This window comes from Podarcis pityusensis, assembly GCF_964106645.2.
Source record: "Podarcis pityusensis genome assembly, chromosome: 7".
In the NCBI taxonomy this organism is placed as follows: Eukaryota; Metazoa; Chordata; class Lepidosauria; order Squamata; family Lacertidae; genus Podarcis; species Podarcis pityusensis.
Window position 1 is genome coordinate 3,793,665 of NC_138031.1, and position 25,278 is coordinate 3,818,942.

Genomic DNA, 25,278 nt, shown 5'->3' on the forward strand with positions numbered 1-25,278 from the left:
TATGGTCCTATGGCCTTGGAAGGTGGCGGACTCTCCTTCGTCGGAGGCCTTTCAGCAGAGGTTGGCTGGCCGCCTGTCTGGGTTTCCGGAGCCGTGGTTGCAAGGGGGTTGGGCTGGATGACCTTTGGGGGTCCCAGCCAACCCTGCCATTCCGTGAGCCTGTGCGCAATTGCTCGCCCGCTGCGCTGCCAGAGCCCTCCTGCCCTTTCCCCTTCCCTGTGCGTCCTTGCAAAGTCACGCAACGCGTTTGGCCACACACCACCCTTTGAAATCCTGGAGCGAATGCGCTCTCTCTCTTTCTCTCTCCAGCCCTGAATACAGACAAAATCAGGACCAGAGCTGGAAAGAGTGTGCGCCTCCCTCCCTCCCCTTTGTTCTTTCCTCCATTGGCTGAATGTCCTACTGTTTTCGCCCTCATCTGCATTCTTTTCATCGTCTGCGAAAGAACTGGAGCAAAGCGCAGCGGCTTGGAATGTCCCTTTGGAGAGCTTTTGCGCCCTCCTCCTCCCTGTGGTTGATCCGGGATCCCGGAGAGTGGTGAGTGGCTGCAGAAACCTCCTCCTCAAACCCACACCTCCCTGACCCCTCCCCTGCCACCGAGCCCTTATACAGCACCCTCGACGCGAGCAGGCAGCTCCTAGCGCCGTTCCTCTGACCCGGAGAGAAGCCCTTTCTGCTCACCTGCCCCCGGGACCGCAAAGCGCACCATCACCAAGGATGAAGGCTTCTTTCGCCGCGTTGCTGGCAGTTCTGCTCTGCGTGGAGAGAGGTAAGACTTCTTTCTCCTTTTGTAGGTTCGCCTAGCTCAGTACGGTCTGCACTGGCTGGCAGCAGCAGCCCAGGGCCTCAGGTGGAGGCCGTACAAGACCCACACCGCATCTGAAAGAGGTCAGCCGTTTTAGAGTGGCGGCAACTTTGGAACTCCCTGCCTATAGATATCAGGCAGGTGTCTCCCCTGTTTTCTTTCCGCCTATATTCTTTTCATCGCCTGCCAAAGACATTCTTTTTGAGACAAGCCATGCCAGAAGATGTTTAGGAAGCTGGTATGAGTTTTAATTTGTTTTCGTCTGTTGCAGTTTTAACTTTCGGCATGTTTGGAATCACGGCTGTAATTTTTTTTCCTGGGATGGTTTAATTGCTTTGCCTATTTATTTTTTCCCTGAACCACCTTGAGGCTTTTCCCTACAGTCAAGCGGTGTGCAAGTTTTATGAAATAAATAAATAACCCGGAGATGCCAGAAACTGAACTTGAGACCTTCTGCATGCAAAGCAGATACACTATGGCACTTTGTCCACTAAACAGACAAGATTCTAGTCCTCATGGGATTCATTTACAGTCCATCTGACTGTGTTGCTCCATCCACTCTGAGCAGCTTCCAGTTCATTAAAACAGGGCTGGTAGCTATAGACTCATAGACGAAGAATTGTAGAGTTGGAAAGGGACCACAAGGATTATCTCCCCCTGCAATGCAGGAATCTTTTTGCCCAACGTGAGACTCGAACCCACAACCCTGAGGAGTATGCTCTACCTACCGAGCTGATATGTAGGACTATGTAGGAAGCTACCTTATGCCAAGTCAAACCATTACGCCCAGCGTGGTCTCAACTGACGAGCAGCGCCAATTGAACCAGGGACCATCTGCATGGGGTTGGACTAGATGATCCCCAGGTGTCCCTTCCAACAATTTTGTGATTCCATTCAGAGCAAAAGGGTATGGCCCTTCCCAGATAGGAGCTCGGGAAGCTGCCTTGCACTGAGCCTGGGAACCTTTGTCCCTCTAGCTCCGTATGGGAGCCTCTCACTTGGATTTCATCTCAAGCCCCACCTAGAGGTCTCCAACCTGGGATCTTATACAGCTGTTTGCCCATTGCCCTTCCCTTCATCATTTTCCTAGCCACGTCTAGATGAAAACTGGCGGAGAGGCTGCCGTTTCGTTTTGTGTTGCTTATTCGTTACTATGATCTCATTCGTTAAATTTATGTGCTCGAAGATCACGGGTGCGTTTATATCTCACTATTTTCACTGAAATCATAGAATTGTTAAGGGAACCCTCCTGCAATTCAGGCTGTCCCATGCGGGGAATCGAACCTGCAACCTTGGCGTTATCAGTACCATGCTCTAGCCAACTGAGCTACCCAGGCTGATATTAATTTCTCCAGGGAGCTTGAGGTGGTGTTCATGGTTCTCTGCCACCCGCCGCTCCTCATTTAATCACCACAACAACCTTGTGGGGTAGGGTTCAGGACACAACGCCCCTGTGCCCCCTTCACTCTAAAAAGCAGCTCTGATAGTACCCCACAGAGGTCCACACACCCCTTCTTCACCCCTCCCGCCTCCTTGAAAGTCTCTCTCTCAGGCTACACAGTGTCCTTGAAGGCCCACAACGTCTCCTGATTGTCCAGATAAGAGAGGGGGCGTGTGTCGAAACCCGAAGGATGAACCAGAGGGAAAATTGACATGCATTTTGCCCCTGGCCCTGCCCAACGCCAGCATGCAGCCTTCAAAAGGTTTTCCAGAGGCAAATGTGGGCTCCGGGTTGCAAAAGGGGCCCCAGCCCTGTCATTGGGAACAGGGTAAGCTCAAACAAAGGGGTCAGCTATGGCTGCAGGCAGCTCAAGCCTCTGGAAGACAATAAAGCCACACCCTGGATTGTCCTTTGTTGTCCCAGGAAGTGGAGAGATGACTAAGAGGCGCCTGTTTTCAGTTAGGAGTTATGAGGTCCGCTGAGACATCAGCGGCGATGGGGAGGGGGTTTTCTCTGCCATTATGGTGGCAGTATTTTTCCTGCAGCAGGCGGTGGCGTGGCTTGCAATGAGCTCATCGCTTGTGGCTTCAGGGCTTGGCAAGGATGGTTGGCTTGGCTTGGGTGGGTTGGTTGGGGGTGCAGGGAGAATGCAAAGTCCTCGACTGAGCGCACAGAAACATCATTCCCTTCCTTTTCCATGTACTTTTCGGGACCACAGATCCTCCGCTAAACAGCTCGCGGCGAAAGAATCTCAGCCAAGCCGTATAACATAGATTGCACATCAAAAAAATATTCATAAAATCTATCTGCAGCTTGATCATAGGAAAAAGCCTCAGATAGGCTTCTATGAAGTTATCACTAAAAAAATCAGCAACCATAATTTAAAGCATAGAGGAAGTTTAAACCACAATGGAATAGATTGAAACAAATTAAAATGGAGTGCAAACTTTCTAAACATCTCGGTAGGCTGGTCTCAATGCAAATGTCTTCAGCCGAAAAGAAAACATTGGAGTCTGCCTGATATCAATAGGCAGGGGGTTCCAAAGTTGCCACACTGAGTTCAGGTGGGGCAATGCGTGAAATTGATTCTAGCTTGTTTAATAAGCCTAAGGCCTGGTTGAAGAGGAATATTTTCGCCTGGCGTCTAAACATATGCAAGGAAGGCACCAGGTGAGCTTCCACGGGGAGATCATTCCACAAATGAGAAGCCACCACAGAAAAGACCAGTACTCTTTTTGCCACCCTCTTCTGAAGGAGGCACACGAAGAAGGGTCTTGGAGGATGATCTTAGGGTTTGGGTAGGTTCATATGGAAAGAGGCAGTCCTTGAGGGATTGCCGTCCTGAGCTGTTTAAGGCTTTATAGGTCAAAACGAGCACTTTGAATTGGGCCCGGAAACTAATGGGCAGCCAGTGCAGCCAGACCAGGATCGGTATTATATGTTCAAACCATCTTTCTTCTGTGAGCAAGCTGGCTGCCAAATTCTGCCCCAGTTGAACCGTCTTCAGAGGCAGCCCCATGTATAACACATTGCAGTAATCCAACCTGCAGGTTACCAGAGCATAGATGACAGGAATTAGGCTGTCTCTGTCCAGATAGGGATGTGGGTGGCGCTGTGGTCTAAATCACTGAGCCTCTTGGGCTTGCTGATCGGAAGGTCGGTGGTTCGAATCCCCACGACGGGGTGAGCTCCCATTGCTCAGTCCCAGCTCCTGCCAACCTAGCAGTTCGAAAGCATGCTGGTGCAAGTAGATAAATAGGTACCGCTCCGGTGGGAAGGTAAACGGCGTTTCCATGCGCTGCTCTGGTTCGCCAGAAGCCACTTAGTCCTGCTGGCCACATGACCCGGAAGCTGTATGCCGGCTCCCTCGGCCAATAAAGCAAGATGAGCGCTGCAACCCCAGATTCGGCCACGACTGGACCTAATGGTCAGGGGTCCCTTTACCTTTACCCATCTGACTGGGTTTCCCCAGCCACTCTGGGCAGCTTCCAACCTATACGAAAACATAGTAAAACATCAAACATTAAAAACGTCCCCGTACAGGGCTGTCTTCAGATGTCTTCTAAAGGTTGTATAGTTACTTCTCTCCTTGGCATCTGATGGGAGGGTGTTCCACAAGGTGGGTGCCGCTATCGAGAATGCCCTCCCTCCTTGAGAGTTTCAGGTGGCATATGCTATGCCCCACATGCCCTTCAACTCCTCCTTGCTGCTTCTTATCACCAAACCTCTCTCTATCTCTCTCTCCCACTCTGTTCTCATGAACACCAGTTGTTGTTGTTTTGACATCTCCACAGCACCAAGCTCCAAACAGGTGCTCATTAAGTCCCGCAATCGCCGTCTGAGGTGTGCTTCTTGCAAAAACATCTGCCCACAGAGCTCTCCTGCCTGGAGCAGGCTTGCTGATTGAGCAAAGACATCGCTCTTGTTTTGGCTGTCCTCGAAGAACGACGTTGGGGAAATAGTTGGTTTGGGAGCCGGTCTAGGAAAGTGAGGCCTACCCAAGGGGGATCCTGCTAACAGCAGTGTTGTATGGCTTCACACTTCCTTGGGAGGTCAGAGGAGAATTCTCTGTTTATAGGATACTTTTCTCCCGGGGAAAGCACTGTTCGATATTGGCCAGGGGCATTGGCCAGATAAAGCAGTTGGTCCCTTACCTTTCCCGCCCCGATCTGGCAACAGTGATCCATGCGACGGTCACCTCCAGGCTTGACTACTGTAATTTGCTCTACGCGGGGCTGCCCTTGAAACAGTCCCACAAACTCCAGCAGGTGCAAAGCTGCATACACAAATATCCACATTAGGAGAAATTTGCACTTAAAACGCTGATGAATTTTCCTGAAGGCTTTAGAGAAAAACAGTCTAATAGTTTTCTGATGTGAACTCCTGAAAGCCTGGATTTGCATCTATCCATATGAATGAGCATATTTGGGTCAAGGGCCTGTTTAAGTACTTTGCAACACCCCTTGTATGTAGCAAGGCCGGCACAGTGCCATGGCAAGTCAGGGCAAACTGGATGGGTCAGAGATGTTCCCATAGCTTCTTGTGCTAATGTGCTTCGGAGGAAGAGCAGCTGCCTAGAAAAACGGGGCTTGGAAGCGCTGGATGGTTTTCACTGTCCTTTGGTCAAAACAAAACAAAACAGGACTGATGTGAGAGCAGAGAGCGAGTTAAACTGTGGAACTCACTGCCACAGGAAGCAGTGATGGCCGCAGATTTGGATGGCTTTAAAAGAGTATTGGACAAATCCATAGAGGGAGAGAGGGCTACTGATGGCTACTAGCCAGGATGCCTATGCCCTGCCAGTTGGAGGCAGCGATGCTTCTGAAAGGGCCGGATTGAGGTTTGATGTGGCCCTCAGCTACTGAAGGTAATGGGGCCCTTTAGATGTCCAGCTGTCCTTTGTCAACAACAAATTGTCACTGTTTTTTTGTGTTGAATATATGCTATATGGGAATTTATGGACTTAAGGTAAAGGGACCCCTGAACGTTAGGTCCAGTTGCAGACAACTCTGGGGTTGTGGCGCTCATCTCACTTTACTGGCCGAGGGAGCCGGCGTACAGCTTCTGGGTCATGTGGCCAGCATGACTAAGCCACTTTTGGCGAGCCAGAGCAGCGCATGGAAACACCTTTTACCTTCCCGCCGGAGCGGTACCTATTTATCTACTTGCATTTTGACGTGCTTTTGAACTGCCAGGTTGGCAGGAGCAGGGACCGAACAACGGGAGCTCACCCCGTCGCGGGGATTCGAACCACTGACCTTCCGATCAGCAAGCCCTAGGCTCAGTGGTTTAGACTACAGCGCCACCCACTTCCCTCATTTATGGACTTAATAGGTATCTAAAGCCATTTGCACATGTTGCCATGCAACCATCTGTGCAGTATGTAGGCACCCTATATATAAAGATAAAGGGACCCCTGACAATTAAGTCCAGTCGCGAACAACTCTGGGGTTGCGGCGCTCATCTCGCTGAGGGGGCGGCCGTTTGTCCGCTTCTGCAGACAGTTTTTCCAGGTCATGTGGCCAGCATGACTAAGCCGCTTCTGGCGAACCAGAGCAGCACACGGAAACGCCTTTTACCTTCCCACCGGAGCGGTACCTATTTATCTACTTGCACTTTGATGTGCTTTCGAACTGCTAGGTGGGCAGGAGCAGGGACCGAGCAACAGGAGCTCAACCCGTCACAGGGATTCGAACTGCCAACCTTCTGATCTGCAAGCCCAAGCAGCGCAGTTGTTTAACCCACAGCGCCACCCGCATCCCATCCTAACCTGGCGGTTGAGGTCAAGGTGGCGGCCGCCCCTCTGCCACCGCCATCGCTGCGGCATCAACGTCCCGAACATGTATTGTTTGTTTATTTAAAGTGTCCCCGGATTCACTGAAAAAAATCCGGTACCCCTAGACTAGGTGATCCAGCAGCTTCTTCTCATGTTATTATAACTCTCAAAAACGACAAGGATGCATAGGTATTCTTACAAAGCACAAACCAAAGGACAGTGTTTTCTCTCCCTCCCTGAGCTTTCGGAAACAAATGATGCTCTTTCGCTTCATGCAGAGTTACAGCAAATCTAATCTAATCCACTGTGAGAATTTGTCAGTGTGGCATGTAAACTTCTGAGTTACACAAGACCATTCCGCAGAGAGCATGGCGCCCGACCTCTTTTAACTTGTTTAAACATTCAGCCCTGGAAAGGATGGTGTGTGATTCAAAAGTTCACGCACCACATTTCAAAACCTGGTTTGTCTTAATTAATAGATTTGTTTCGCATCCCTGTGGGTTTTGTCCTAATCGCGTTGCGTCCACACCTTTGCACAATTACCACCTGATGGTGCCGACATCCAGTGATGACTTGCAGTTGCAGAATGACCATCAGAACTCAAACAACTTGCACTGTGGTTGCAGATTGCATCAACTGCTCTCGACTGCCATGCTTTTCTCTTTTTTAAAAAATATATTTTTATTGAGCAATTTAAGAAACAAATTATCAATCAATATAACCATTTACATTTTCCCCCTCTCCCCCCACCCCAAGAACTTCCCTCAGCTCCCCTCTCTGGTTTTTTTGCACATATTGTGCTCTGCATATTATAAAATTGTACATACCATTGCCTTATCTATCATGTTTTTAACTAAAAAATTGTGGATGTTTATTCAAAACCTGCCAAGGAGTCCAGATCATTTTGTTGTCTGCCATGCTTTTCAATGAGGGACATTCTGCGTGAATTGCCCTGTGAAGAGACCTCAAGTGAAATAGACGTGGCATTATTAGAGGAAAAAAGAGTGAGCTAAATTAAATTTAACTAGCTAAATGAACTACTTGACTCTTACCTTACCAGGAAGTCCTAATAACTAGATTTCCTCCAGAAAGAAATTCGTCCTTAAAGAATAATAGAATCACAGAGTTGGAAGGGACACCCCCAAGGTCATCTAGTCCAACCCCCTGCAATGCAGGAAACTCCGCTAAAACATCCCTGACAGGTCGCCAGCTGACCTCTGCTTAGAAACCTCCAAGGAAAGAGGTGCCACCCTCTCCCGAGGGAGTCAAACGGCTGCCAAACAGCTCTTACTCCTCAAATAATTTTTTCATTGAGGTTGATATAGCGAATGGCAAAGATTTAACTGGGTGATTTAATTTAAAGGTTGAAGATTTAATGGTATTATTATTTATTACCCGCCCTTCGCTCCAAGGTCTCAGGGTGGGCTACAGCATTAAAACAATATTAAAAACAATTTTAATGTATTAGTTTATTCAATCTTTTGTAGTTTACATTACACACACACACACACTCACTCACTCACTCACACACAGTGGAACCTCTACTCATGACCACAATCCGTTCCGGAGGTCTGTCCTTATGGCAAATGTATATACTGTGTGTGTGTGTGTGTGTGTGTGTGTGTGTGTGTATAACTATATATATATTAAAAAGTTTATACAGTATACAGTGGACGCTCAGGTTGCAGATGTGATCCATGTGGGATGCACGTTCACAACATGCAGTGTTCGCAACCCGCGTGTGCGCAGTCGCGGGTTGCGATTTGGCGCTTCTGCGCATGTGCAAAGCGCTATTTAGAGCTTCTGAACATGCGCGACTGCCGAAACCCGTAAGTAACCCATTCTGGTACTTCCGGGTTTCGGAAGTCCGCAGCCCGAAAAACCTGAAATGGCTATAACCTGAGATATGACTGTATACATTTGCCATAAGGAATATATTTTACATTAAAATGTACCAAAAAATAATAAAAGTGTCTGTCTCTGTGTGTGTTTGTGTGTGTGTGTATACACACACTTTTATTATTTTTTGGTATATTTCAATGTAAAATATATTTTGGCTGGTGTTTTTTTAAAAAATAAAAATATTGTATTAGTATATGTCTTATTTCTGTGGTTGATGTGAGCAGGATCCTTGAAACGACAACAATGAACAAACAGTGATGAGCGTACTGGGAAACAGGGAAGTATTTTCTCTCAGCCAGATTGGCTAGTAGCCTTGGCAGCAGGTCAGGTTATTTCAGAGAGGACGCCAGGCCAAAGCGGTTTCATAATCGTTGAAGACCATTATTGCCAAATGACATTCTAGAACAGCAGCGTGATTCACTGTCTAGGTTGGACACACTGCCACCTGCAGTTGGAATAGCAGTATTACAGCTAACTCTACACACAGCCTGAGGATTGGCTCAGTTCCTTGAGCCATCTGAAAGGAGTTGCTTTGAGGGCAACTTACTGTCAACCTTCTCTTTGCATGTGGTATCATGCATCATATGTGTTTGCTGGGGTGGTGGCGAGAGAGAGAGAGAGAGAGAGAGAGAGAGAGAGGGATGGACTGTGATGAAATAAGGTTCTACTTAAGGGTCCATCGTTCAGTTACAAATCCTCCATTATTTTTTCGATTAAAATAGGGATATCCTATTTATTATTATTATTAATAATAATAATAATAATAATAATACCGCGTCCATCTGTCTGGGGTGGGGTGTGGCTTCCAACACACACATAACACATTAAACATTTTGTGCGACACGGGTGGCACTGTCGGTTAAACCACAGAGCCTAGGGCTTGCCGATCAGAAGGTCAGTGGTTCGAATCCCCGCGACAGGGTGAGCTCCCGTTGCTCAGTCCCTGCTCCTGCCCACCTAGCAGTTCGAAAGCACATCAGAGTGCTAGTAGATAAATAGGTACCACTCCGGCGGGAAGGTAAACAGTGTTTCCGTGCGCTGCTCTGGTTCTCCAGAATCGGCTTAGTCATGCTGGCCACATGATCCGGAAGCTGTATGCCGGCTCCCTCGGCCAGTAAAGCGAGATGAGCACCGCAACCCCAGAGTCGGCCATGACTGGACCTAATGGTCAGGGGTCCCTTTACCTTTTAAGCATTTTAAAACTTCCTTATACAGGGTTGCCTTCAGTTTTCTTCTAAAGCATGTATAGTTACTTATCTCCTTGGCTCTGAGGTCACATAGCCTCCAACATTTCTCCAAAGAAGACAGAGGCGTCCCCTCCAACATTTTTTAGGTGAAAACAGGGACGTCCTACCACACCCTCCAACGCTTTTCCGATGAAAATAGGGGAAATGTGGGACATTCCAGGATCAAATCAGAAACTGGGGCAGCTTCTGTAAATCTGGGACTGTCCCTGGAAAATAGGGTCTGCAGTTACAGCTTGCTGGTATAATAAAGGACACCTCAAGGTTTATACAGTGCTTTCTGAGCGTTTGAAGCACAGGGCACGCATAATGACAGTAATCCTTCCATACCAGAACCTTGTAACGTAGGACAGTATAATTATCCTCACATTTATGCATAGGCATGCATAGGAGTGCACATCAGGCAGTATTTATATGTCCCAATTTAGCAATGACGAGGTGTTAAAAAGTTTTGGCATTTGTAGGCATCGCATGCGGGCAATGCCCAACCACCAGCGCTATGAACTCATGAGGACTAGTATGTTTCACTCAAAAGGAAAGAAGGAAAGCAAGCAAGCAAGCAAGCCAAAAATGGACCTCAGTTTCAATAAGATTTTGTGAGCGTTTGGTTGGACTGTGATGCCCTCCCCGAATAACCATCCCCATCTCAATTTAGCTCCCATAAGGGATGATTAAGACAGGAGTGCCTGGCGTGCTCTGGTCCATGGGGTCATGAAGAGTCAGACACGACTAAACAACAACAAAGAGATTAATTCATTGGGAAGTAGCTTTTATTAGAATTTTCCCAGTTTGTTTCCCTCTATATATGCCTTGGGTAGTGCTGTGGGTTAAACCACAGAGCCTAGGACTTGCCAATCGGAAGGTCGGCGGTTTGAATCCCCGCAATGGGGTGAGCTCCCGTTGCTCGGTCCCTGCTCCTGCCCACCTAGCAGTTCGAAAGCATGCCAATGCAAGTAGATAAATAGGTACTGGTCTGACGGGAAGGTAAATGGCGTTTCCATGCGCTGCTCTGGTTCGCCAAAAGCAGCTTAGTCATGCTGGCCACATGACCTGGAAGCTGTACGCCGGCTCCCTCGGCCAATAAAGCGAGATGAGCGCCGCAACCCCAGAGTCGGTCACGACTGGACCTAATGGTCAGGGGTCCCTTTACCTTTATCTTATTTATGCCTTGCTTGCCTATTTCTCCCCTTATTCTCTTCCTTACAATCAACATTAGGAAGAGCTTTTGACAGCAAGAGCTGCTAGACTGCGGAATGAACAACCTCAGAAGGTGGTGGCCTCTCCTTTCCTTGGTGGATTTTAAGCAGAGGTTGGGTGGCCATCTCCACCAAGCAAAGCAGTTGGCTCCTTACCTCTCTTGCTCTGACCTGGCCACTGTGATCCACGCGACGGTCACCTCCAGGATTACTGTAACTCACTCTACATGGGGCTGCCCTTGAGACTGACCCAGAAACTCCAGCGGGTGCAGAATGCCGCAGCGAGACTCCTTACGGGGTCCTCGCTGCAGGATCACATTCACCCGGTGCTACACCAGCTGCACTGGCTCCCGGTGGAGTGCAGGATCAGGTTCAAGGTGCTGGTTTTGACCTTTAAAGCTCTATACGGCCTAGGACCCTCGTACCTACGGGTCTGCCTTCCTGGTATGTCCCACAGAGGACCTTACAGTCTTCAAATAAAAACACCTTGGAGGTCCCGGGCCACAGGGAGGTTAGGCTGGCCTCAACCAGAGCCAGGGCTTTTTCAGTTGTGGCCCCGATCTGGTGGAACGCTCTGTCACAAGAGACTAGGGCCCTGCGGGACTTGACATCTTTCCGCAGGGCATGCAAGACAGAGCTGTTCCGCCTGGCCTTTGGGTTTGGACTCAGTCTGACCCCCTCCTTCGGTAGTCCTCATAGAACTCTAGCCCAATGGTTGCCATTAATTTGATTTTGAACTGATTTTAGAATGAAATGATTTTAGAATGTATTTCAATTAATACCGTATTTTTCGCTCTATAGGACGCACTTTTTTCCCTTCAAAAATGAAGGGAAAATGTGTGTGCGTCCTATGGAGCGAAGACGCCCTAGCCCCGCGACCCTCTCCCGGCTGGAGAGGTGACGGGCGGCTATGGCAGGAGCTTCTATAGCCGTGCGTCACCTCTCCAGCCTGGAGAGCGCGCGCGGGGCTAAAGAAGCACCCCGCGACCCTCTCCCGGCTGGAGAGGTGACGCGCGGCTATTGAGGCTCTTGCCATAGCCGCCCGTCACCTCTCCAGCCGGGAGAGCGCGCGTGAGGCTAAAGCAGCCCCCCGTGACCCTCTCCCGGCTGGAGAGGTGACGCGCGGCTATTGAGGCTCTTGCCATAGCCGCCCGTCACCTCTCCAGCCGGGAGAGCGCGCGCGGGGCTAAAGCAGCCCCCGTGACCCTCTCCCGGCTGGAGAGGTGACGCGCCATAGCCGCCCGTCACCTCTCCAGCCGGGAGAGCGCGTGCGGGGCTAAAGCAGCCATAGCCCAGCGACCCTCTCCCGGCTGGAGAGGTGACGCACGGCTATGGCAGGAGCCTCTCCACTGCGCCTTTCCGCTGCTCCCTGAACTGCTCTTTGGGGCTGGTGGTGGGCTTCCCCCCGCCAGCCCCAAAGAGCAGGTCGAAAGGAACCTGAAGCCTGGAGAACGAGAGGGGTCAGTGCACACCGACCCCTCTCGCTCTCCAGGCTTCCAAGGTAGCCGCCTGAACGCACCTTAAACGGCACCTTGTTTTAGAGCGGGAAAACAAGAGGGGGAAAGTTCTCCCCCTCTCTGCACAGCGCCTCCTGCTACTTCGCTGAAGGGGCGCTGGGCAGAGAGGGGGAGAATTTTTTTTTCTTGTTCTCCCCCCTCTAAAACAAAGTGCGTCCTATTGTCCGGTGCGTCCTATGGTGCGAAAAATACGGTAGATTGTGATTGTATGTAAACTGTGTTACTTTTACTGTTGTTAGCCGCTCTGAGCCCGGCTTTGGCTGGGGAGGGTGGGATATAAATAAATTATTATTATTATTATTATTATCTTTAGCTGAGATTCCTGTGTTTTCAGGGGGTTGGACTAGATGACCCTCAGTGGCCCCTTCCAACTCCAAGCTTCTATGATTCCTGCCCCTGCTTTGCGGTCTGTACCTAAGGAGCGTGTTTTGTGTTCCATTCACAGTGGCATCGCTGACCTGCTTCCACTGTGAGAACGAGGAAAACAATTGGAACTGCCTGAAGCCAAAGACCTGCGGCGACTCGGACAAGTACTGCGTCACCAAGTTTTTCGGTGGAGGCGTCGGTGAGTGCCGCGTAGCTTCGTCAACTTCTACCATTCTTGCCTTTTCTCTAAATTGAAATGTCCCAAAGGCGGCAACCTCTTGATTACTTTTACTTGGCCTATCTGAGTGAGTTGCCTAGGGCACAGACCTCAGAGGGGTGCAATACTGACCTTTGAGGGGGCCAGTTTTACGCAGATTCGATTTTGTTCTCTCTTACAAATTCCTGATATATTTTACTTTCATTTTGAAGAATGTTATCATTTCTATCAGTTTTTGGAAATTGAAAATTGGAGCCGCCCAGAGTGGCTGGGGAAACCCAGCCAGATGGGTGGGGTATGATGATGAAGAAGAAGAAGTTAGTGTGTGTGTGTGTGTGTGTGTGTGTGCAAGCAAGCAATCTTCAGTCTTCAATCTTTAAATTAAATCATCCAGTTAAATCTTTGCCATTCGCTATATCGGTGGCGCTGTGGGTTAAACCACAGAGCCTAGGGCTTGCTGATCAGAAGGTCGGCGGTTTGAATCCCCGCGACGGGGTGAGCTCCCGTTGCTTGGTCCCTGCTCCTGCCCACCTAGCAGTTCAAAAGCATGTCAAAGTGCAAGTAGATAAATAGGTACCGCTCTGGCGGGAAGGTAAACGGCGTTTCCGTGCGCTGCTCTGGTTCGCCAGAAGTGGCTTAGTCATGCTGGCCACATGACCCGGAAGCTGTACGCCGGCTCCCTCGGCCAATATAGCGAGATGAGCGCTGCAGCCCCAGAGTCGGTCACGACTGGACTTAATGGTCAGGGGTCCCTTTTCCTTTAGTCATAATGGCTGTGCTCCTCTGAATTCCAGCTGCTGGGAACTACAGGAGGGGAGAGGGCTCTTGTGTTCGAATCCTGCTTGCAGGTTTCCCATGGGGGCAATAATAATAATAATAATAATAATAATAATAATAATAATAATAGTTTATTATTTATACCCCGCCCATCTGGCTGAGTTTCCCCAGCCACTCTGGGCGGCTCCCAATCGAGTGTTAAAAACAATACAGCATTAAATAGTAAAAACTTCCCTAAACAGGGCTGCCTTCAGATGTCTTTTAAAGATAAGATAGCTGCTTATTTCCTTCACATCTGAAGGGAGGGTGTTCCACAGGGCGGGCGCCACTACCAAGAAGGCCCTCTGCCTGGTTCCCTGTAACCTCACTTCTCACAGCGAGGGAACCACCAGAAGGCCCTTGGTGCTGGATCTCAGTGTCTGGGCTGAACGATGGAGGTGGAGACGCTCCTTCAGGTATACAGGACCGAGGCCATTTAGGATGAATGGTGCCACACCATAAAGCAGTTTTTAAATATTCTGACTGTTTGAGCTGTCTCCTTGGGCCATCTTTTTTTTATATATAAAAATAACTGGACCTCTTTCTTTCCTTCCTTCCTTCCAGGTGACAACAAGAAGCAGTCCATCAGCAAATACTGCTCTCCCTTGTGCCCCCAAGGAGGGATCGACCTTGGCGTCATGGCCTTTTCCATCAAATGCTGCGAGTCCGAGCTGTGCAACTTAAGCGGGGCTTCCGGCGTGAAAAGCAGCTCCCTGATCTTGGTTGCGGGCACCTTGGCCAGTCTGCTGTACATCTTTGGAGCCAAGTTGTAGATGCAGAAGGAGAGAAGGACTTCTCCTCCAGGGAGAAACCCAACCTTTTCCCCCACGTGCAAAACTGTGCTTTATAATGCATGCCTGTTAACTTTATTCTCTGCCCAGAGCCGCCTTTCCCATTGGTGTTAGTGGTGCGTTGCGCCAGGGCGCCCTTGAGAGTTGGGGAGCTGTGTGGCTTTGCTGGCAGCCTCCCCCATAACTGCCAATGTTTCCCTTTTTTTAAGGGAAATTCCCTTATTCCGAATAGGATTCCTCGCAAGAAAAGAGAAAAGTTGACAGCTATGGCCTCCCCTTTCCCTGCCTGCCTGCCCGCTGCGCCCCACATATATGGCGGGCGGGCAGCTTTCCTCCCAAGCCTCTGCATCTGCTGAAGATGGCCCTGATCCCAGTGGTCATCCTCCTCCTGCTTCCTGGTGAAAGGTGGCGCACAGCCTTCCCGGGCGCCCTGACGCCAGAGAGCACGTCCGCCAGCACGTTTTCCTGCTCGATCACCGCCACCACGCCGGGGATCGGGGCAGTGGGGGAGGCACTGCCTCCCTTGTTTTGGAGTTGCAGGGGCGCCGGAGGGATCTTTGCACCACCAATGCACCGGATATGCTTAAGACGGCCCTGTCTCTGTCCACACCGACTTGGAGCACTTTCTGAGTCAAGGAGCATTCATTCCACTGGCGCCACATCTATGGCCCGCGCACATAATGGACAGGGCAGGGATTACTCATGAGTAAGCCCCCTCTGGTCTCCTCAAGCTGGAAAGATGAGCTGCAGCTCAATGAAGAACATGGGTGGGTCAGTGGGTGCTTCCTCCTCACGAGTAGGCCCATTTGCGGGGGGGAAAGGCAACCTAGCCTCTCACTAGAAACCGGGGCAGCGAGTAAAGCAGCTTGTGGGCTTTCCCTACAGGTTGGTTTACTCCAGAGTAAACACCCATCGCATGCCAAGCTTGCAAGGATGATACGTCACATAATTATTAATCTGTATTTTTACTGTTGGGGACAGTTAGCGAAAAGTGGTCTAAAAATCTAATAAATACGTTAACGTACACATATAGATGGCAGGAACATTGTATGGTTTTTTTGGGGGGGTGGGGAGGGTTGGGGAAAGTGCAAGAAAACCTTTTTGCTGGAACATATCCTGAGAAAAATTGCTAATATGGACATCACACAGACTCCAGGAAGGATTTTTGGGGTTGGCTTGGGAAGGGTAATATCTTCCCTGAGCAGTTCTGCCCTCTTGAGGCTCTGTTTACATATGCACAGCATGGTGGGAAATAAAGAGATTGCGAAATAAATAAATATAACTCCCTCTTGGGCAAAGTGTAGGCAGTCAACCAAAGCATCTCTAATTCCCAGATTTCTTTTCTTTTCTTTTTTTAAAAAACCCCTGTGCTGTTAATTTTGCTTTGTATTACACCAAGAATGTTTGCAGGGCAATCCTAAATAGGTTTACTCAGAAGTAAGTCCTGCAGCTTTCAATGTGGACCAGGTTTGGCTGCTTAGGAAAAGCTGTTTTTCTCCACGGTGACCTGAGGACACGCAGACACACTTGGCCCAAGGGAGAATCCTGTTATTCAAGGAAATTATTCTTCTCTGGCATTTTATATTCTACACTGTTACAGAAAAATCTAGGTGCGAGGCTGCTCAGTCACCCAGCTGGTTGGGCAGAGCCTGCAGAATAAAGGAAGGAGTCCAGCCACCAACCGGAGCAAATAGCTGTAGACCAAAGTTTATTGCGCAACAGGTTCAAAGAGGAATTTTGAACCCCGAGGATGGGGTGACAAGGATTTTTAAAAGTTTCTATCTATCCGAGCATACAGTTCATTAAGCATCATCACTACATTGTTGCTACATCAGAAAAGGGGAGGGTTATACATGATTAACAGGGACGCAGGTGGCGCTGTGGGTTAAACCACAGAGCCTAGGGCTTGCTGATCAGAAGGTAGGCGGTTCGAATCCCTGCGACGGGGTGAGCTCCTGTTGCTCGGTCCCTGCTCCTGCCAACCTAGCACTTCGAAAGCACGTCAAAGTGCAAGTAGATAAATAGGTACCACTCCGGCGGGAAGGTAAACGGCATTTCCGTGCGCTGCTCTGGTTCACCAGAAGCGGGTCAGTCATGCTGGCCACATGACCTGGAAGCTGTACGCCGGCTCCCTTGGCCAATAAAGCGAGATGAGCGCTGCAACCCCAGAGTTGGCTACGACTGGACCTAATGGTCAGGGGTCCCTTTACCTTTACCTTATACATAATTAACATAGGAGGAATGTGTTGGGGCAACAGGCGGATATAGGATATGTATTGGGAAGTACATTCTAAGCACCTACTACAGTGGTACCTCAGGTTACATACACTTCAGGTTACAGACTCCGCTAACCCAGAAATAGTGCTTCAGGTTAAGAACTTTGCTTCAGGATGAGATCAGAAATTGTGCTCCGGCAGCACGGCTGCAGCAGGAGGCCCCATTAGCTAAAGTGGTGCTTCAGGTTAAGAACAGTTTCAGGTTAAGAACGGACCTCCGGAACAAATTAAGTACTTAACCCGAGGTACCACTGTACAAAGGGACAATAGAACTTTGGTTTGCATAGTCTGCCACCTGGGCAAGTCCAGAGGAGTGCCTTTGCCCAGCGATTGACACCTGTGAGTACATGACCTCCCACTTGAGGGATTATGGCAGGGACCGAGTGGTTTCCAAGTCCTTGGCCAATGCAGCAAATTGGCAGTGGAATGAAGGAAACTGGCAAAGGAATTGATTTTATGTGGTTTTAAAAGCTAGGTCACTTCCCTGAGCTGTCAAGTCGAAAGGATACATTTATGCATAATATTTGTAACATCTAACAATTTTAAAGATGTGCCCCCCCCCCCGTAATTTTCGTAACAACACTCTCCTCTTTATGAAGTGTATATTTTTTGCACAAATCTCTGAACCGGAATAACAACAACAATAAACGATCCAAACCGCACATGCAATTTATCTGTGTTTCTTGGTGGATTTACCTATGCAGTTTGTTTTCACGAGGGCTTGATTTTGCAATCATTAAAAAATATCCTTGCACACGACCCCAACTCCCAGGGGTGGGCTTCCTTGGAATGATGCCAGCAGAGAGCAAGGCGCCTTTCGGATAGATCATTTTATTTATCATGATAAAGTAAAGGTAAAGGGACCCCTGACCATTAGGTCCAGTCGTGGACGACTCTGGGGTTGCGGCACTCATCTCGCTTTATTGGCCGAGGGAGCTGGTGTACAGCTTCTGGGTCATGTGGCCAGCATGACTAAGCCGCTTCTGGCAAACCAGAGCAGCGCAAGGAAACGCGGTTTACCTTCCCGCAGGAGTGGTACCTATTTATCTTTGACGTGCTTTCGAACTGCTAGGTGGGCAGGAGCAGGGACCGAGCAACGGGAGCTCACCCCATTGTGGGGATTCGAACCACCGACCTTCTGATCAGCAACTCCTAGGCTCTGTGGTTTAACCCACAGCGCCACCCGCGTCCCTATAATTTTTATCAGGATAACACAGTATAAAAAAAAGAAACAAAAAATGGTAACAGCAGAATTAATGTTGCCAATGTTAAATCTTGGCCCCAACAAAACCACCTAAACAATATCGCCCCATAAGAGTCTATAGGCTTCCTGAGAAATAGGGATGGTCTCTGCCTTCTTCAGCAGCCTCTGCATTTACATCTGGAATCAATCAATCAATCAATCAATCAATCAATCAATCAATCAGAGCCTCGCCCTCCGCAACAAGGTAGAAGGAGGCTAGCAAAACAGGCAGCTGGTCTTGCAGAACTCTCAGCCAAGATGGTCTCTTTACATTTATATACAATCCCACCCTGTCCTCAGCTCTCACCTGTGGCTCCAAGAAGCTGTCAGCACCTGACAGCTGCCACGCCCTGGAAACGGCTTCAAATGATCAGCTAAACCAGGTGAGGGGAGCCAATAATAATAATAATAATAATAATAATAATAATAATAATGTATTATTTGTACTCCACCCATCTGGCTGGGTTTCCCCAGCCACTCTGGGCGGCTCTCAACAGAATTACAGTGGTATCTCGAGTTACAGACGCTTCAGGCTACAGACTCTGCTAACCCAGAAATAGTACCTCGGGTTAGGTACAAGTCTTCTTGCATCACACAGCAAGAAGACAGAAACATCTGTAGATCTAAACTACGTTTTACAGTGGTACCTCGGGTTATAGACGCTTCAGGTTACAGACTCTGCTAACCCAGAAATAGTACCTCGGGTTAGGAACTTTGCTTCAGGATGAGAACAGAAATCGTGCAGCAGTGGCGCAGCGACAGCGGGAGGCCCTATTAGCTAAAGTGGTGCTTCAGGTTAAGAACAGTTTCAGGTTAAGAATGGACCTCCAGAACGAATTAAGTTCTTAACCTGAGGTACCACTGTAATGATAACAAAAATTAAATAGTGATAAAACATCAGACATCAAAAACTTCCCTAAACAGGGCTGCCTTCAGATGTCTTCTAAAAGTCAGATAGTTGACATCTGGTGGGAGGGTATTCCACATGGTGGGTGCCACCATTGAGAAGGCCCTCTGCCTGGTTCCCTGCAACCTCACCTCGCAGGGAGGGAACTGCCAGAAGGCCCTTGGAGCTGGACCTCAGTGTCTGGGCTAAATGATGGGGGTGGAGACGCTTCTTCAGGTATACTGGGCCGAGGCCATTTAGGGCTTGAAAGATCAGCACCAACACTTTGAATTGTGCTTGGAAATGTACTGGGAGCCAATGAAGGTCTTTCAAGACCGGTGTTATGTGGTCTCGGCGGCCGCTCCCAGTCACCAATCTAGCTGCTGCATTCTGGGTCTCAACCCCTCAGTGAGTTAGGGGCTTCGCCTGTGTGCAAAGACAGGCTCTGGCAGATTTAGCAGATGAAACCAAGAGTGGGTCCAACGGTCAAGAGGGAGGTTTTGCACATGCTATAGAGCAGCGGTTCTCAACCCGTGGTTCCCCAGATGTTGCTGGACTACAAATCCCATCACCCCTAGCTAGCAAGGCCAGAGCTCAGGGATGATGGGAGTTGTAGTCCAACAACATCTGGGGACCCACAAGTTGAGAACGGCTGCTGTAGAGGGAAGTGAGGGGCAGATGGGGCTCATCTACCTGGGAAGGTGGACTATCTAGAAGAAGGAAAACTCTGACCCTAAATCACTGCTGCCTTGTGGGATATCTTCGGGAGAAACAAGCACACCCAAACTTGGCCCTCCAGCTGTTTTGGGACTACATTTCCCATCGTCCCTGACCTCTGGTCCTGTTAGCTAGGGATGATGGGAGTTGTAGTCCCAAAACAGCTGGAGGGCCAAGTTTGGGGATGCCTGCCCTACAAAATCCAGAGTGGAGTCCCTAAGGCAGTTGGATGGTGCCTTGTATGCTTCCTGGCAAGTCTTGCAGCCAAGCTGGTGCCAAACGTCTTGCTCTGCTTTCCTTTGGACCACATTAGCGAGGCTGAGGGGTGTGTGTCTTGCCATCTGGGCAGCCCAGGGCCTCCAGACACACTGCCCAGGCTTGCGCCCCAAGGAGGTCACTTGGGTGCTGCTAAGGCAGAGGTTAGAGGGACGCGGGTGGCGCTGTGGGTTAAACCACAGAGCCTAGGACTTGCCGATCAGAAGGTCGGCGGTTCAAATCCCTGCGACGGAGTGAGATCCCATTGCTCGGTCCCTGCTCCTGCCAACCTAGCAGTTCGAAAGCACGTCAAAAGTGCAAGTAGATAAATAGGTACTGCTCCGGCAGGAAGGTAAACGGCGTTTCCGTGCGCTGCTCTTGTTCTCCAGAAGTGCCTTAGTCATGCTGGCCACATGACCCGGAAGCTGTACGCTGGCTCCCTCGGCCAATAAAGCGAGATGAGCGCTGCAACCCCAGAGTCGGTCACAACTGGATCTAATGGTCAGGGGTCCCTTTACCTTAAGGCAGAGGTTTGGCTTCACCCCTGGAGGCGCACTCCACTGTTTCTCTAGAGAGAAAGGTGCCAACTGCATTCTGCATTGGGTGAAGGGCTCCAGGGCATTAACACCACAACAGATCTCACTTTTCCCATTAGTCAGAGCATGTCTGCAGCTTCTGGCATTCAACTCATTCACCCACACAGCTCTGTCCCAGCCTATTGCGGGCACACGTGTTAACCCTGTCTGTGGTGCCTACCCCTTTTCCCCAAATGATGAGACAAGAGACCAGAGTATGGGTTCAAATGGGCCACAACTTTATTGACCTTCAGAGTGGGAAACTTGGCACAGGCCTTTGCAGGTAACCCTCTCAGCCCGTCTGGCTGAGGATATGCAGGTAGATGAGCTCCAGTGAGAGGGGACTGCAAAGCGCAAACTTACACAGCATGCCCTTCCACCGACCTCGTCCCAGGAGTTTGACCTACATGCCGCCGCTCTAGGGCCAGGGACTCCCGCTTTTTGCCCTTTAACGGGCCCTGCAAGCGCCGCCGCATGGGGAGGGAGCAGAAATTCATTCCCCCCCCCCAACTTGATGTTAGACTAAAAGATACCTTGCTAAGGCCTAAAAACCGCCAAAGTTATGACGAAATTGCTTTGGGGAAGGCGAAACCCGCCAATGCAGGGAAAATTCATTCCCAGTTCTGAATACAGTGGTACCTCGGGTTAAGTACTTAATTCGTTCTGGAGGTCCGTTCTTAACCTGAAACTGTTCTTAACCTGAAACACCACTTTAGCTAATGGGGGCCTCCTGCTGCCGCCATGCCACCGGAGCATGATTTCTGTTCTCATCCTGAAGCAAAGTTCTTAACCTGAAGCACTATTTCTGGGTTAGTAGCTTCTGTAATCTGAAGCGTATGTAACCTGAAGCGTATGTAACCTGAGGTACCACTGTACAGCAACCATCTTACGACTGCAGCAGCGCCCGCTGACCTGGAACGCAAAATATTAGCTGTAAGGAAAGAATCATTAACTTGAAGATCACTGACTTAGGATGAAATTATTAAGGCAATTATTAATTTGAGGGAGGGTGGGTGGGTGATCCTGGAAGGAAGAACAGCAAAAGAGGCTTGTGCCAAGGGGTCATCCTCTTTTCTTTTGGCCTTAGGCCCACCCCCCGGCCGGCTGTCCATTGTCCTCCCTGGCTGAGGGCAGGTCACAGGCCGGCCCAAGCAGGTGGGTGGCACCTGCCCACCTGCCCAGGTGCCGCAAACCCCGCCCACCTGTGGGGAACGGAGGGTGGATATTACTTTCCATCAGGTCTTGCAGCCAAGCTCGTCTTTTGAGATGCTGATGAGAGCATTGCCTGGGTCATTGTCCTACAAAGAAACTTGTCTGACTGGTTCCACAGCCTCTTCTGTTAGATTCAAACCCTTCCTGGTCCAGCACAGAGCTACCTTACTTAGGCATCTCTCTTAGCTCTCTTCCATTTGACTCGCCCACAGCAATTCTCTGCATTTCCCCCTTGGTGGCATTTCTCACCTAATTGCTAATCGCAATCCAGCTCAGACCTTTGAAGGGAGGCACAGTACTAAATGTGGCCCCCCTGGTCTTCCTCTGCAAAGGAGCTTGCTTAGGTAGTTCTCCAAACCGCTCCAATAACAATATCAAAGGACTGCAAGAAATGAAAAGCAACATCTCTAGGTCATGACTGCAAACTGTGTGTGTGTGTTATGTGTGCGCACGCTTAGAAACACAGAACTGTAGAGTTGGAAGGTATCTAAGGGTCATCTAGTCCAGGGGTCAGCAAACTTTTTCAGCTGGGGGCCGGTCCACTGTCCCTCAGACCTTGTGGGGGCCGGACTATATTTTGGGGAAAAAACATGAAGGAATTCCTATGCCCTACAAAATAACCCAGAGATTCATTTTAAATAAAAGCACACAATCTACTCATGTAAAAACATGCGGATTCCTAGACCGTCCACGTGTGAGTGTGGATTTTAATCCCACTCACCACATTGTCAGTTTCCTTTCTCTTAACGGCCCCAGGCACCTGTTTCCTGTTTTCTTGTCCTGAGTAGAGATAAGCGTGGTGTCAGTTCCCTAAAAAAAGGTTGACAACTCTGGGGAACTTTTCCTTAAAAAAGATTAAGCACTCTTAGCAGTGCTTGATTTATAACATAGAACACAACTACTTTGTAATACGATTGTGGGACATCCAGATAGTATAAAACAATCCAGCTACGTGAGAATCACCGCCAAAATATAATCACATACAAGCTTCTTACATATGTACCTTAAGCATGTATACAAATGCAGTGAGAGGCATGAGATTCCTTATATGGGTAATCTCATTTATATTTGTTCTAATTTGAGACAAAACAATTACTCATCTCTTCCATCAACACGAAGATGACTTTCTCTTTTCTGATCTTTCATATTTGTCAGAGTTGAAAATCCCTGTTCACAACAATATATCATTGAGAATAGCCAGTGCTCTTGAAGAGAGGCATAGGTACTGTTTCTGGTTATATAACTAATAATAATAATAATAATAATAATAATAATAATAATATACTATACTACACTACACTACACTGAAATGTTTCTTTGATTGTCCTTGAATCTTGTGAAATATATATAAATCTAATAAATGAATAAAATCAAGAAAATATATTGGCCTTATTTTCAGCTCTCCACTATATAGCTCACATAACCCCTCAATTCTCACTTTTGTCCTCCTTGCTATCTGCGGGTTGAGGAGAAGCTATTTGCCCCTTCCTTTGTTCTCTTGACACCTCACTAGGCTAGCCTGACTTGATTAGGTTTTAACACTTGCTGTATCCAGAGAATCGCAGTGCCTGGCACTCAGCCTAACACCCCAAGTCTCAATTAAATTCTAACACTAACTGGATCCAGGAATTTGGAGAGGTCCAGCACCCCTGAACCTGTCGCAACATCATCATTTAAACTGTCATTCCAAAAATGCAAAAACAAAAGCAATCCCTCAATAACTATTTTGTTTCTTATTACATATGGCGTTTCTCCCATATCATTAAGATTAAGTAAAGGTAAAGGGACCCCTGACCATTAGGTCCAGTCGTGGCCGACTCTGGGGTTGTGGTGCTCATCTCGCTTTACAGGCCGAGGAAGACAGTTTTTTCTGGGTCACGTGGTCAGCATGACTAAGCCGCTTCTGGTGAATCAGAGCAGCACACGGAAATGCCGTTTACCTTCCCGCCGGAGTGGTACCTATTTATCTACTTGCACTTTGACGTGCTTTTGAACTGCTAGGTTGGCAGGAGCAGGGACCGAGCAACAGGAGCTCACTCCGTCGCAGGAATTCGAACCGCCAACCTTCTGATCAGCAAGTCCTAGGCTCTGTGGTTTAACCCACAGCACCACCCGCGTCCCTCCATTAAGACTAAGTAATCAGTGGCAAATCAGTATCAACACCTTCAGAATAAGTATCCAAAGGAGACTTGGAATATTGCAGCCGATACTTGATCAAGTAATATTCAACACTTATGTAAGAAGGGTTTTTATAACCACTCCGAAAGGCTAAAGCATTTCTGATCTCCAGTCCCGATTTGGACCAGATGCTCTTCGCCCCCCAGATAGGGCGTTGCTTGCTTCCCCATAGTATCTCCCAGGTAGGGCTGGTTTTAGGTTTAATGAGGCCCTAAGCTACTGAAGGGACGCGGGTGGCGCTGTGGGTAAAACCTCAGCGCCTAGGACTTGCCGATCGCATGGTCGGCGGTTCGAATCCCCGCGGCGGGGTGAGCTCCCGTCGTTCGGTCCCAGCTCCTGCCCACCTAGCAGTTCGATAGCACTCTTAAGTGCAAGTAGATAAATAGGTACTGCTTTATAGCGGGAAGGTAAACGGCGTTTCCGTGTGCTGCGCTGGTGCAGGCTCGCCAGAGCAGCTTCGTCACACTGGCCACGTGACCCGGAAGTGTCCTCGGACAGCGCTGGCCCCCGGCCTCTTAAGCGAGATGGGCGCGCAACCCTAGAGTTGGACACGAGTGGCCCGTACGGGCAGGGGTACCTTTACCTTAGCTACTGAAAGTACCTAATAGGGCCCTTTATATGTGATATTTTAGGGAGCAGTCTAGCAGACGGGGCCCGTGACTTACATCAGGGGTCAGCGAACTTTTTCAGCAGGGGGCCGGTCCAATGTCCCTCAGACCTTGTGGGGGGCTGGACTATATTTTAGGGGGGAAATGAACGAATTCCTATGTCCCACAAATAACCCAGAGGTGCATTTTAAATAAAAGGACACATTCTACTCGTGTAAAAACATACTGATTCCTGGACCGTCCGTGGGCCAGATTGAAGGCGATTAGGCTGGATCCGGCCCCCGGGGCCTTAGTTTGCCTACCCATGACTTACATCATAGGAGGCTACACAACACAAAACACCGTTGCCGTATGTAGGTTTTATTTTATTTGTTTTTTAATCTTATATTTTGGAAATGAACATCCAGTCCCCCCCTCCTTTAATTTTTTTTGGCCCCCAAGAGAGTGGGGCCCTAAGCTAGAGCTTGTTTAGGTTATTGCATTTTAGTGTTCTGTTGGAAGCAGACCAGAGTGGCTGGGGAATAAATAATAAATTATTATTATTATAACTCATGCGTAAATCCGGCACTGCTCCCAGGGCCTTTATGGAAAGCTTTCGTTTCTGGTGAAAGGACACCTCGGCAGCAAGAAACGAAAGAGAGATGCGAAGGCCATGAGGTGGGTTTGGGGAGGAACAACAAAATTAGAAAAAAGCTTTGCAGCCTCCGCCAAGCCGCCTTGGATTTGAGGAGAAGCTACACGTGGGTTGATCTCATCC

General features: G+C 49.0%; 1 protein-coding gene across 1 annotated transcript; it reads left to right on the forward strand.

Annotated features, from left to right (window-relative positions):
- The first annotated feature begins 458 nt into the window (after positions 1-458).
- LOC308480920 (lymphocyte antigen 6E-like) lies at positions 459-15,603 on the forward strand. Its single transcript, XM_081012914.1, has 3 exons — positions 459-769; positions 12,827-12,946; positions 14,345-15,603. Exons 1-3 carry the CDS (start codon positions 718-720, stop codon positions 14,551-14,553), a joined length of 381 nt encoding a protein of 126 aa, XP_080869040.1. The 5' UTR covers positions 459-717; the 3' UTR covers positions 14,554-15,603.
- The last annotated feature ends 9,675 nt before the right edge of the window (positions 15,604-25,278 follow it).

Excerpts from the sequence above, each read along its gene's own strand:
- LOC308480920 (XM_081012914.1), top strand. The coding sequence starts at position 718 with ATGAAGGCTTCTTTCGCCGCGTTGCTGGCAGTTCTGCTCTGCGTGGAG. Across the intron at positions 770-12,826 it reads TCTGCTCTGCGTGGAGAGAG|TGGCATCGCTGACCTGCTTC; the intron begins GTAAGACTTCTT and ends TTCCATTCACAG. Across the intron at positions 12,947-14,344 it reads GTTTTTCGGTGGAGGCGTCG|GTGACAACAAGAAGCAGTCC; the intron begins GTGAGTGCCGCG and ends CCTTCCTTCCAG.